This window comes from Sparus aurata, chromosome 10 (genome assembly GCF_900880675.1).
Source record: "Sparus aurata chromosome 10, fSpaAur1.1, whole genome shotgun sequence".
Classification (NCBI taxonomy): Eukaryota; Metazoa; Chordata; class Actinopteri; order Spariformes; family Sparidae; genus Sparus; species Sparus aurata.
In genome coordinates this window covers 11,158,714-11,172,891 of record NC_044196.1, presented here as the reverse complement: position 1 = coordinate 11,172,891, position 14,178 = coordinate 11,158,714, and the positions used below count along the sequence as shown (strand labels likewise).

At 42.1% G+C, this 14,178-nt stretch overlaps 1 protein-coding gene, 1 long non-coding RNA gene and 1 other non-coding gene across 3 annotated transcripts in view; 2 read left to right on the top strand and 1 right to left on the bottom strand.

The window, feature by feature from the left end:
* LOC115589623 (dachshund homolog 2-like) overlaps nucleotides 1-14,178 on the top strand; it is a 103,039-nt gene that overhangs the window by 9,338 nt on the left and 79,523 nt on the right. Inside the window, exon 2 of the mRNA XM_030430636.1 lies at nucleotides 5,819-6,687. Within this exon, the coding sequence (XP_030286496.1) occupies nucleotides 6,038-6,687 (650 nt within the window). The 5' untranslated portion in view covers nucleotides 5,819-6,037. The remainder of the gene's footprint in view (nucleotides 1-5,818; nucleotides 6,688-14,178) is intronic.
* trnat-agu (transfer RNA threonine (anticodon AGU)) lies at nucleotides 598-671 on the top strand. Its single transcript has one exon. It is a non-coding gene; the product is annotated as a tRNA-Thr (tRNA).
* LOC115589628 (uncharacterized) lies at nucleotides 12,664-13,401 on the bottom strand. The gene is made up of 3 exons (XR_003985563.1): nucleotides 13,324-13,401; nucleotides 12,962-13,111; nucleotides 12,664-12,833 (listed from the first exon to the last, which is right to left on the bottom strand). It is a non-coding gene; the product is annotated as an uncharacterized LOC115589628 (long non-coding RNA).

Here is a 14,178-nt window from a genome sequence, read left to right as displayed (position 1 = left end):
GTGCTGTGGCTTAGCTGGTCAAAGCGCCTGTCTAGTAAACAGGAGATCCTGGGTTCAACTCCCAGCAGTGCCTTTACCTAATTTCCATTCAAGGATTAATAAAGTAATCTATGTGTCCCTCCAGCTCACCCTCCTGTAACAATGTCATTATTTATTCATCATACAGTAGTTCTGAAAAAAAGGTCAAAATTATTAAAAATTCAGAATTCTGAAAAATTACGAGACGAAAAAGTCTAAATAAAAAATAGTTGATTCTGAGAAAAACATTCCAGATTCTGAGAACATGTCAAAATTGTTAAATAAAATCTGAATTCTGAGAAAAAAATGGAATTGTGAGGAAAAAGTCAAATAATGTATTTCTTAATCAAATTTCTGAAAATAATGAATTCTTATAAAAAAAGTCAATACAATTTTTTACAGTAAGATTCTTGAGAACAAAGTGAATTGTGAGAAAAAAATGTACAAGTTAAAATATATGTGAATTCTGAGATAGAAAAGTCAGAACTAAATAAACTTCTGAAATTCTGCAATATCAACTGTGAGCCCCATGGACCGGGTCATGGTACTACACAGGTAACTCACCTGGGTAAACTGTGAGGCACTGTGGCTTAGCTGGTCAAAGTGCCTGTCTAGTAAACAGGAGATCCTGGGTTCAACTCCCAGCAGTGCCTTTTCCCTAATTTCACTTCAAGGATTAATAAAGTAATCCATTTGTCCGTCCACCTGATCTTCCTCTAGCAATATCATTGTGTATTTTATGAGATTTGGTTATTATTCACACGGCCACAAGCATTTTTTTGCCAGGAAACCTTTAATGATTAAATGACCGATCCTGACGTCTTCATGATGGATTTTGTGTTTGTGATCTTTATTCAGAGGTTAAAGCACTCAGAATAATATTTAACAACAATTGTGAAAAATCCTAAAAGTGGCTTTAGTTCCCGAAGTGAATGATAATCAGCTGACTTGATGTAATCTGTTGTTGATTTAACGACATTTGGAGGATTTCAGGCTGTTCTTTGGTTGAGAGAGTTATAGTATGTTGTAGTGAATCAAGACAATAGATGTGTGTTGGTGATACTAAAACAAACCAGTTCTTTAAGGTAGCAAACACCTTCATCAAACTTTATTCAGTTACCTCTTCCTGCTCAGCTGAAGTCCAGGTAACTTTCCTCGAACATACATCATTGTCAACTGAGACTGTGGATCCTGCAGCCGCCCAGGGAGTTTCTCCTCACTGATGAATGATATTATTTCCCCTCCCCGCTGTCATTCATGTGGTTTCAGAAGTGAAAGTGATAAAGAGAGATAATGTGAGGAGGAACACCACACTGGATGTTGGAACTGGGAAAAACAAAGACTTGAATGTTGTCATTTGGTGCTGAATGAAACGTCAGAGGATAAACCAGAGTCGGCAGGTTTCATCCTCTGAGGAGCCGGACTGTCTGACAACATTACATCTGAGACAGTTCAGTCGCTGCTGAGGTATTTTATCCTGGATCAGACACACTGTTGGTGAAATAACGAACAGCCCAGAGTTACTGTACTTCGCTTCTGATTGGCTCACAGCAGAGTGACATCATCCATAAAGGTGATGCTGAGTCTTCTGTTTCCTTGTGTCTTTTCTCCACAGAGAAAAACACAAAATATAAGATGTATCAGGATGAGCAATCTAAAAAGTCAGAATGTCAAAAAAAAAAAGTCAGAATTTTGAAATTTGAGAAAAAAAAGTCAAAATTGTGAAAAGTTAAAATTTTGAGAAAATGTTTGATTTCTTACAGGAGAAGTCTGAGTTTTGAATAGGAAAGCTGAATTTGGAGAATAAAAATGTAATTCTGAGAAAAAGTTGGAATTATTAAAAAGAAATTGGAATTAGGAGAAAATGTCGTAATTCTGGAAAAAGTAAGATTTCTGAAGAAAAAGTCGGAATTCTGAAAAAAAGTTTGAATCCTGAAGAATAAAAAGTTGGAAAGTGGGAGAAAAAAAATCAGAATTTTTAGGGAAAAATGTATTTCGTGAAAATATTTGAATTTGGAATTTTGAGAAAACTAAAAGGAAAAAAAATCTGAGTTCTGTAAAAAGTCATAATTCTGATAAAAAAAACATCAGAATTGGGAGGACAAAAAAGTCCAAATAAAAAAAGAAAGTGAATTCTGTGAAACAAAAAAGTCAAAATTAAAATAAATCAGACCTAAATAAGCCTCTGTTATAGACCCATGGACCGGGTCGTGATACGAAACAGGTAACTCACCTGGCTGACCAGTGTGGCACTGTGGCTTAGCTGGTAAAAGCGCCTGTCTAGTAAACAGGAGATCCTGGGTTCAACTCCCAGCAGAGCCTTTACCTAATTTCACTTCAAGGATTTACAAAGTTATCCATGTGTCTGTGCACCTGATCCTCCTCTAACAATATCATTCTATATTCATTGTCATTATTCACACCACTACAAGAATTTCTTGCCAGGAAACCTTTAATGATTAAAAACATGCTGATATTTGGATGAGAATTAAAAAAAAAAGTCTGAATTCTGAAGGAGAAAAAAATTGCTTCGGAGAAAAAAATTTTAGTATTTAGAGAAAACAATTTAATTATTTCGAAAAAGTCTGAGTTCTGAAAAAAGTTGTAATTATGACACAAAGTCAGAATTCTGAAAAAAAAAAATCAAAAATGCAAAAAGTCGGAATTCTTAGAAAAGGTTTGAATTCTTAAATAAAGATCTGAATTGGGAGGAAAAAATAAACCTGAATTCTGAGATTAAGATGGAATTCTTAGAAAAAGTTGGAATTCTAAAAAGAAAAAAAATCGGTATCCTGAAAAAAAGTCGGAATTCTGAGAAAAGGTTTGAATTCTGAGAAGAAGGAAAAAATTGGAATCCTGTAATTTTTTTTTTTTTAAAGTTGGAATTCTAAAAAGAAAAAAACAAGTCAGATTTTTGAAAAGAGTCGGAATTCTGAAAAAAATTGTGAGAAAGACTTGAACGTTATCCTTTGGTGCTCGATGAAACATCAGAGGATATACCAGAGTCGTCAGGATTTATCCTCTGAGGAGCCGGACTGTTGTGGAGGGGAAACTAAAAATGTGAGTGAAACAACAAACAGCCCAGGTTTACTGTTGATTTTTTCATATAAATCAACTGTGCCACCATTTTATTCCAAACATGTTTCTGATTGGCTCACAGCAGAGTGAGATCACTGGGTCAGTACCAGGACCGGTAATCCGACGGGCCTTCTGCGTGGAGCATCGGACTCTTCCTCCTCTGTCGCTCTGTCTCGGGGGACGAAGAGCATTTTACAGACAAGTTTTTCCACTTTTGTCCTCTCTCGTCACCTCCTCCTCTTCCTCCTTGAAGTTTGCTCCTCTTCCTCTCTTTCTCACTCTCCACATCCCAAAGTCCATCTCCAAGTTCATCTGGGTCATTATAACCCCGCAGAGAGAGATTCACCTCCACCAAGACCTCATCTCTCTCTGTCTCGCTCCCCCTTCTCCTCTCTGAGTCCAGCTCCAGTCAGATCATTATTAGTCCTCCGAGACAAATCATTGCCCTCGTGTCTCTGACTCTCTTTATCCCTCCATCCTCTCCACTTCTATCTTACTTTGTCTGTCTCACCTTTTATTTATTCTCCAGCGCTCCACCTCTTCTTCTCCTTGACCCCTCGTTCCCCCTTCACCCGTTTTATTTGCACGTTTTCTTTTAATCTCTTCCTTCAGTTTTTCCTCCACTTCCTGCTCGCTCCTGACAAATAGTGGACACGGCAGTTCTGTTTTTAAATTTAAATGTCAAAGAAACTTTATTTTATAGCATTAATAGAAGAGAAACACACGTTTTCTCTCCTGTCTCGTCGTCTTTTTTCTCTCTGTGTCTTTTCTCGCCTTTTTTTCCTCTTTTCATTCAGTCAGGGCTCCTCAGAGTAATGAGATTACACGGGATTATAAAAGGCTGTCTGTCTGTAATCCACACCGCTCAATCCCATTTCACTGTTTAAACACACACACACACACACACACACACACACACACACACACACACAGCAGTAATTAATTCTCTCTGGTGCTCCATGATGATCTCTTCTATTATTCTTTTCTCGTCTTTTCTCTTTTAATCCCCTTTCTTCTTCTTTTGTGGTTTAAATTATCGCCACGTGCCACTTAGCTCGTCTTCCTTCCTTCTTTCCTTCCTTCCTTCTGTCTTCTTTTCATCCTTCCTTGCTAATTTCACTCCCTCTCTCTTCTTCTTCTTTTAATTATTTTATGTGCAGATATAACAGAAGCATTCTTCTCTCCTTCCTCATTTCCTCTTTCCTTTCCTCTCTTCACAACTATTTCCTCCTTGCTTCCTTCACATCCTGTTTCCTTTGATCCTTCCTTCCTTCTGTCCTCTTTTCATCCTTCCTTCCTAATTTCACTCCTTCCCTTCTTCTTCTTTTATTTATTTTACATCCAGTGGTATAAGAAGCATCCTTCATTCCTTCAGCCTTTTCTCTTTCCTTTCCTGCATTCACACCCACTTCCTCTTTTTTCCTTCACTTCTTATTCCCTTTCACCTTTCCTTCCTAATTTCACTCCTTTCCTTCTTTGTGTTCATCTTTTTTACGCATTTCCTCCTTCCTTTCCATCCTTCACACCTAAGTCCTTCTTTCCTTTTGTTCCTTTCTTCCTACACATCTTCCTTCCTTCCTTCCTTCTTTCTCTACTCTATTCATCCTTCCTTCCTAATTTCACTCCCTCTCTTCTTCTTCTTTTACTTATTTTACATCCAATGATATAAGAGGCATCCTTCGTTCAGCCTTTCCTTTTTCCTTTCCTCCCTTCACTTCTTATTTCCTTCCATCCTTCCTTCTACCCTCTTTCTATCCTTCCTTTCTAATTTCATTCCTTTCCTTCTTTGTTTTCATCTTCCTTCCACGTTTCCTCCTTCCTTTCCTTCCTTCTTTCTCTCCTCTTTTCATCCTTCGTTCCTAATTTCACTCCTTTCCTTCTTCTTTTACTTATTTTACATTAGGATGTATCAAATGCATCCTTCTGCCTTTCTTCCTTCCTTTTCTCCCTTCACACCTACTTCTTTCCTTCCTTCCATCCAATCTTTCCTATTTTTTCATCCATCCTTCCTAATTCTACTCCTCTTCTTCTTTGTGTTCATTCATTGTGTATTCATTTGACTTATTTTACATCCAAAAGTATCTAAAGGCATTCATCTCTCCTTCCTTCCTTTCCTCACCTACTTCCTTCCTCCTTCCCTCACTTCCTCACCTCTCCACCTTCAGCCTGATGGCGTTCACTGATCAGCGGTCAGTGTGTGAAACATGCGTCCGTCTCGCCACCAGAGCTCGCATTTGAGCCATCACTGGACACATACACGCACACACACACACACACGAGGACACGCACGCGCGCACATGGAGCGAGAGAGGCTCGACTAGAAAAAAAAAAAAAAAACGAAGAAGAAAAATAAAAACTTCCCGTTTGAGAATCAAGGCAGCTCGTGAGAAAGTTTATGAAACAGCGGAGGGAGAGATCTGAGCGATAACACACACACACACACACACACACACACACACACACACACACACACACACACACACACACACACATCAATGGAGTGTAACAAAGTCCTCCCACTCTCTCTCCACCAATCACATCCTTAGTTCAATCAGGAGTCTCCTCTGATTGGCCCACGCGGCTGTCAGTCGTGCGCGCAGGAGGCGGGACCAGGACGGGGGGCTGACCTGGAGTCTGATCCAGTCGCTTTTACGCACAGACCGGACAGTCCGCTTTCCACGCACGGATAACAAGAGTGAGAGCGTGTAGTGGATAGAAACAGAGAGAGAGAGAGAGAGAGAGAGAGAGAGAGGAGGAGAATTAGGAAGAAGAGGAAAAAGTGAGAGGAAGAAGACGCAGGAAGACGCACAAGTGTTTTCCCAACTGGAAAGAGCGAGAAGAAGAAAAGTGTGTGAGTGAGTGTGTGTGAACGGCAGCGAGAGGAGAGTGTGTGTGCGCCTTCATCACTCTCCGCTCCTTCACCACCTCCTCCACCTCCTCCATGTCGCTCCCCGGCTCCCCTCCGCTCCTCTCGCCGGGGTCTGGCGCCCCAACTCCGGCCGCGCTCTACCGCTCGGGCCCGGACGCGCTCCACACCTCGGTCTCCTCCACCGGCACCTCCAGCCCGGCGCACACCAACTCCCACTCGCACTCCCACTCCCTGTCGCCGTCCCCGCGGCTCACCAGCAGCATGCTCAGCGCTTTCCTGCCCGGCTTGGGCAACGGCGGCGCCGCCCCGCTGGTGTCCGGAGGCGGCGCCGCTCTGGGACCTCTCGCCGGGCTCGGCTCGCTCAGCTCGGCCGGCCTGACCCCCGGCTCCCCCGGCTTGGCGCAGACCTCCTCCAACCCCGGACTTTGCAGCGAGTGCAAGCTGGTGGAGGTGCACGGCGTGAAGGTGGCCAGCTTCAGCGTGGACGGCCAGGAGCTCATCTGCCTGCCGCAGGTGTTCGACCTCTTCCTGAAGCACCTGGTGGGCGGGCTGCACACCGTGTACACCAAGCTGAAGCGGCTGGACATCAGCCCGGTGGTGTGCACCGTGGAGCAGGTGCGCGTCCTGCGGGGGCTCGGCGCCATCCAGCCCGGCGTGAACCGCTGCAAGCTCATCTCCAGGAAGGACTTCGAGACGCTGTACCAGGACTGCACCAGCGCCAGGTCGGTCCAAACCTCCAGCACTGTTACATATTATAACCTGAAAAGTGTCCAAACTGAGTCCGCACGGCTGCAACTTTTGGCTTTGTTTGTAGCGATAAAAGTGACTTTTCTGTGTTTGGTACTTCTACTATATCTGAGGCTTATTTTCCTAGTTTCTTCTATGAAGTCTGGTGCAGATTTCCACTGTTTCTGTGGCTCCAAATCACTCAGAAACTCCTGATTCTGAGTGTTTTGCTGGATATCTTTTAGAGGAAATGTGTCTTTAAAGTCAGGCTGTGGTGGAAAAGAGAGAATTTATGACTGAAGTAACCTTTAAATCTTCATCTTCACTTGTGATTTTCCTCATTACTTTTGCCTTAAGTCCTTTCAGCTCATTGCATGTTGTTGCCTGTGACCCTCCTGCCAGACTCCCTTTAAAAAATGGCAGTTTTTAGGGGGATGTCCTGTTAAATATTCATTAAAGACTCAGAGGCTTGTTTGCGTAACGGTTAATATTCCTGAGACTTCCTGTTCTGTTATTCTGCTTAGGTGTCGAAAGCGATGCTTTTACTGTATCGACTTTGGAGCTTGATGGAAGTGTGTGTGTGTGTGTGTGTGTGTGTGTGTGTGTGTGTGTGTGTGTGTGTGCGCACGCTGGACACATGTTTTATGAGTTCTGTGTTTTATTGAAATAAAAACACACTGACGGCAAACAAGCGCAAAGCAAACACCCGTCTGTTGACTTTAGTTATGGAAAAGCTTCTCATACTCATAATCCATTACTTTATATCTCACTGCTCAGTGTGTGTGTGTGTGTGTGTGTTTATGTAAGTGTTAGTGTGTGTGTGTGTGTGTGTGTGTGAGAGAGAGAGAAAGGTTTCCTGTGTGTGTTTGCAAGAGAAATGCAGCTTTAATGTGTGTTTGTGTGTAAACAGACACTTTACAGAGTGTTTTTTTAATGCCTGTTATGTATAACGGTCAGTGTGTGTGTGTGTGTGTGTGTGTGCGTGTGTGTGTCACCTGCTCGCTCACACTGTTTCCATTACACTCACTGCTTCGTCCTTTCAAATTAAAACTCCTGTTCTGTCCTGTGTGATAGGATCTGCACCGTTTTAAAACCCATCAGCAGGTTTTAAAAACACAAACTACAACAGAAGCACATCATGTAGTATACGCTCATAAATATATCGTAATTTTAATTTAATTTGAAAAAACACTTGGATTAGAGAAATCTGCAACCAATCTGATGAAAAACCCTTCGTGCAGGCCATACGTGGAGATAACACCTCTTTATGTTTGGTCATCTGCGCAAATGAAAAGTTAAATTCAGGTTCATTTTGTTGAAAATGTCAAAGTCAAAACATCAAAGTGCTAAATTGGATAAAGCATAAAGTGACAGGAGACCTTGGATGTCCTCAAACGTCTCCCAAAGAGAAATATCCTGTCAGTGTATATTGTAAGTGCTCAATTTTCTGGAAACAAGCTGAACAAAAAGGAGTCTTTTATTTGACTTAAGTTCTTTAAAACCCCCAAAACTGACAATGTATTTCTATTTTTTACATCAGCCAACATGTAGTCAGTTGTTAGAACATGCATCTCAGAGCTGCTCTGTATAAATGCAGAACTTGCCTTAGAATTATCATGTTTTTAGATTTACTTCAGTATCAAATTAATCTGTGATAGTTGTCGGTACATCCATAAAACAACTGCAAACAGGAAGTGCTAATAGTTAATTCAGCATATGTTTAATGTTGCTTATTGCCAGAAATGTAAAAGAAAAAGAAAAGGAAAGGATAAAAAGTTGTAGCTCACAGTGAGTCCTGTTCTAGGTTACGTTATTGCTTTGTCGTTGAGGAAAAAACATAATTATTCCTGATTTTTGCATCAAATCGTGTGATACTTTCCACCATCCTTCACTGATAATACACTCCAGGACAAACATGAATTTTATTAGGGTTTTTCCAGACAGAGGAGGTCACAAAACCAGGATATCCCCTGATATTTAAAACATGTAAAAGGAGAGTTGGTACTTCTTTCTTCTTCCGACTTCTACTGATCTTCTACTGGGCTTTAAGTAAAACCCTTCTGACCTTCCACTCTTCTCTTAAACGTTGTGAAAAACTTTTAAAAATCTGTAACACATGAATACAGATTAGTCCCTTTACATCCAGCTGTGAGGGAAAGATGGAGGCAAAGATACTGTGTCAGGTGAAGGACAGGTGCATGCTGAATTTATAAAAACAGTAATACAGCAAATGCAGTCTGGTGGAGAGACTTTTGCGCCAATATTCGTGTTTTCCCGCGGTCCTAACTGAGTCCAATGTCAACACATACACTCGATAAACACATTTTTAGATTACATGTGACTTACACTTTCCAAGGTTATCATTATTTTTGATGTCTGTTTTCAATAAACATCCATAAATCAGCTTTGAAGTTATATAAAAAAAACGCTTTTTATAACTGCAGATCTTGCTTTAGAATAATCACATTTTTAGGTTTTCTTCAGTATCAAAATAATCCAGTGATAGTTGTCTGAACATTTTTGGGTACAATGCAAACAGGAAATACTAATAGCTAATTTGGCATACTTGAGAAAGTGTAAACAACTTGTAGCTCAGCACCAAAGTCACTCAACAGTACAACTTGACATTTAAATAGTTCCAAAGCTTGGAGCACGGGGGTTGATGATAAGCTTCTATTTCTAAATCAACAACAACAACAACGAGACCAAGGAGGATGTAACATGGAAGTGCTCGGACTTTATTTCTGGAAACTCCTTGAAAAGTCCTGGAATTTCACATCAGGGTCGCGGTGGGAACTCTGGATGTTGTCCGCACTCGTATGTGCTTTCAGCCCTGGTTTATTTTTGTGTTGCTGTCCCGAAAGATGAAAGTGATAGATGGAGAGTTTGAGGTGGCGGTTGCTCAGTATCAGCTAATTATTAACAGTGTATTGTGTTGCCGTGGAGTCACTGGATTGCTGGAGAGTGACCTCTGTTTTTTTAGCTGACCACACACACACGCAAGTCTATAGTTTATTAAGCTTGAAATGTTCCATCTCTGTCTTGTTTTTGACGAGCAGCTTCGCTCCTTTCTGTTTTTGACGAGCAGCTTCGCTCCTTTTTGTTTTTGACGAGCGGCTTCGCTCCTTTCTGTTTTTGCCTTCTTTTTATCACCCTGTCTTTGCTGTCTGTATCAGGGGTGTATTTCTGTCTCTAATTGTCTCTTCTACTTCGTCTTCATCGCCGTCTTTCACCTCTCTCCTCTGTCTCTTCATCTCAATCACCCGGCCTCCTCTCGCACTCACACACAGCGGTACATGTCAGGGGCAATAATGGATCATGTGAATGCGCATGAAACAACACGGCTGGAGAGCTATTGTTGTCGGACGCACAGCGAACACACACTCCTCTCCCTCTCCAATCATATTGGCATTCCTCTAATGCCTCTCTCACACACACACACACACACACACACACACACACTCTCGCCCTCTCTGACGTTACCCTCTGGGAAAAGAAAGGAAAAATTAAAAGCAGAAAAAAAAGAAAAAGAAAACTCCCACTGCGCTTCTGCATACTTGGTCTTCTCGGCAACCATAAAAGCAACGTCCGTTTGATCGATATTACACTTTATGTTAACGTATATTGTGTTTCTTGATGCTGTTTTCCGCTTCAGTTAAAGGGAAAGCACACAAAACGCAGAAGTAAAGCAGCTGTGCAAAGTGAAACAGTTCCCACACTTCCTTTCTAAAGTTGGAAAATTAAATGAGTTATTTAAAGGAGATGACTTCAACTCTGTGACGTGCAGGCTTGAAAATACCCCGATGGTGTAGAAAGCTCAGACCTCACCGCGCACCAGATCCCTCCATTACTAACTGATGACCAGCTTTTCTTTAATTCTGAAAAAGTCTGAGTGCCACTGGAGTGTTTGTGGGGTTCACATCAGCAACACTTGACCCTCATGCTGATGGATCGTCAGGTGAAGTTTCGTAGCTTCACAGCAAAAACAGCATGGCAGCATTCTCCTTAACAACTGAAGTAGCTCAGGACGTGTTTTACCTTTGTCTTCAGGAAGCCCAGGATCCCAAATTGATTTAGAAAGATATTATTACACCTTTTTTCAAAGCTGGATTCTTCACTGTTGCTGCTACGCTAAAAGCATTAGCGTGCACCCCCGTCAGAAGTGGGTGTACGAGCTTGACCGCACATCAAGGGTGTAAATAATGTCTTTTTAAATCGATTTGGGATGTTGGAGCTTCTGAAGACTAAGCTGGACGAGCTGTATGGAGCTAGTTTATGTTTTTTTTTGGTTGTTTTTAAACAAGTCTCCAGCTACTTCAGTTGTTTAGGAGAACGTTGTGTTACTGTGAAGCTCCAGAAATGTTTTGTGGACTACGAAAAACTTCCCCTGACGTTCAATCAGCATGTTGGTGAGGAGATGACGACTGGATTTTAATTTCATAGTGAACGTTTCACTTAAACTTGGTTGTACAAATGAAAATTGATGAAAAAACTCAATGACAATTTCTTAAGCGCTCTTTTATAAAACACACTGAGGCCTTCGCTCTGTGAGTAAGACTCTTACTTTGTAGGATATTGGTTGTGTGCTCCTTCAAAGTAAAACAGAATATTTCTGTTTTTGTTTTTTTTACCAAAGCACTGATCTTTTTTTGGGAGCAGGGAGAGTCTACACTGCTTCTTCAACACCTCCTTGATTTTGTGTGTGTGAGTGTATATGTATGTGTGTGTGCGTGTCTGTGTGTGTGTGTGTGTGAGAGAGAGAGAGAGGGGGGGAATCGATAGTGAGTGACAGGAGGGAGGGTTGCTGATGTCGGAGTGTTATTCTGGGCTCTCCTTATCACGACAGGCTGTTAGAGCCCACACACACTCTCACACACACACACACACACACACACACACACACACACACACACACACACACACACACGAACACACACATGAACACACGCACACCGATGATGGAGGTCGTATTGTTTGTAACACAGGGGGAGCAAAGTCGTTTTGTTTTCGTGAAACATTGTGGCTTCACACACACACACACACACACACACACACACACCCTGGCAGAATAACGTCCACACACACTCAGCGTGAACTCCTTTCATCAATTTTGTGTTTTTCATTCTTTGCATGGGGCATTAAGTTCTTTTAATGGAGCACAGTGGTTTGTAAAACACACACACACACACACACACACACTCACACACACTCCAACACGGTCAGTTGTTTTGCCTTCTGGCTGAGGTATGTCTGAGTGTGTGTGTGTCTGTGTGTGTGTGTGTGTGTGTGTGTGTGATTGTCTGGAGAGCACAAACAGAGCTATCAGTTGTCACACTGTGTCAGGTTACATCTGTGTGTGTGTGTGTGTGTGTGTGTCTGCAGCAGTGTTCATATTCGCCTGTTCTTGTGTGTGTGTGTGTGTGTGTGTGTGTGTGTGTGTGTGTGTGTGTTGTGTCTGTTGGTGTTTTGCTGGTTTACGTGTGTGTGTGTGTGTGTGTGTGTGTGTGTCTGGTTTCAGCTCCGCTTTGTGCTGCTGGTTAATTGATAAAGGTTAAAGCGTTGGCTGGCGAGGAGCTGAGGTCACCTCACCGCTGCTCCTGCTTTGTGGTCGTGTGCTTTACGAGCGTTTAAACACAACTATCATCATTGATCGGTGATGAAACGATCAGTCCTCCAATCAGAAACAAGAATCTGTAAAGTGTTAAAGTTTATAACGATGCTTTCATGAGTGTAGAATCACCTGAAACTCAGTTATTGTGTTTTCTTGACCTTTCAAGAGAGACTGTAATAAAGAGGGAGCAGGTCCACCATGTTTCTACGGTGGCCCAGAGTGGACAAAACAAACACTTGACGCTAGAGGCGGGACTTTCACTGATACCGAGGGGGATTCAGTTGGTTGGAGTCACTAAATCCTCCACACTGGACCTGAAGTGTGTTTACACGTCTCTGAGAGTGCGTTAAATAAAGTCGCATAAAGTCTTCACCTGAATCTGTTGGTGGTTGAGTTGCATTGTGGGTAATTTAGGCAAAAAGAATGCGTGAGTCCAGTAGTGTTTTAAGACGTGGGTAGTTTGTTTGTAGTTTGTAGAATTCCTGCGTTCTGATTTGCTGCTTGTTCCTCGTCAACACTCACGTTTAGAAGCTGTTGATTTTTTAATCATAAAGAAATAAAGCTCAGACAATCTTATAACTTTGCTTTTCAGTCCTGTTTTCATTATATTCTGTACAACTCAACTGTTTTACATGAGAGATGATTAAAAGTTTGTTTACTTTGCGCTGTTCTCTTCAAGTCTCTCGTGTCTTTGAACCGTCGCCACAGATAATACCGGACTCTGATTGGCTGGAGGGCGGGGTATTATTTCATCCTCAGCGCTCTGGTGTGTGTGTGTGTGTGTGTGCAGCTGTTTCGACAAGCTCCAGCTGTTCATGACAAAACACAAAGGTTCCCATTTTTCAAAAAAACTTCCTTAAACACGAACACTTCTGACTTTTTATTGCAGGCTGTTTGTACAAACAGGATACCGCGGAGCAGCCTGTGCGGTTATACACGATACTGATCTGTTATCAGTGACGTGTCTGATGTAAGGCGAGTCGCTTCTTCACTTCCTGCGTCCAGTTTGAGTTTTTATTACCTTTTTCTGTGCGGAGGCTCGGCGGCTGTGAGAGTCTCAGAGGTGGTGGAGGTTTCACGCTTCACTTACAGACCGACCATCAACCAACCAACCAACGAGGGCGAGAGACATAGAGGGGAGATGCTCTCTCTCTCTCTCTCTCTCTCTCTCTGTTAGAGAGAGAGAGAGAGAGAGAGAGAGAGAGAGAGAGAGAGAGAGGTGAAGATCAAAGCAAGAAATATGACCCGCTGTCACCACAGAACAGAACCGATCCTCTCCCCCCGTGTGTGTGTTTGCATGTGTGTGTGTGTGTGTGTGTGTGTGTGTGTGTGTGTGTGTGCAGGCCGAACAAAACAGCGAGAGGGGAGAGGCAGGTCAATGTGTGTGTGTGTGTGTGTGTGTGTGTGTGTGTGTGTGTGTGTTGGGAAATAGATAATGTTTCACAAAGGCTGTTTCAGTCTCGACTTCAGAGTCTGTTAAAGGAGAGAGGAGGGCGAGAGACATTAACAATGATAGAGAGAGAGAGAGAGAGATGAAACGAGGAAGTGTGTTTTTATGTTTTAGATAAACCAACAATCAAACTCTCAGCTGGTTGATGATCTGTTTTCTTTCTTTGAGTGTTTCTACATTTTTGTTTCTGTTGTCAAATAATTAGTGGCGTGATTCCCGCTGATGAAAGGTATCTCACTCGAGCTGCATTCGTTAGTCTGTTTAGTCTTAATATGAAGGGAAAGTAATCCACGTCTGAGACAATTCTCAAGAAACAGAGTCAAAACTTACCTAGTTCAAGATACTCAGATGGGAATATTTACTGCTATGAGATAAAAAGTCGGATTCATGAGATAAGAAGTCTGAATTATGAGATAAGAAGTCTGA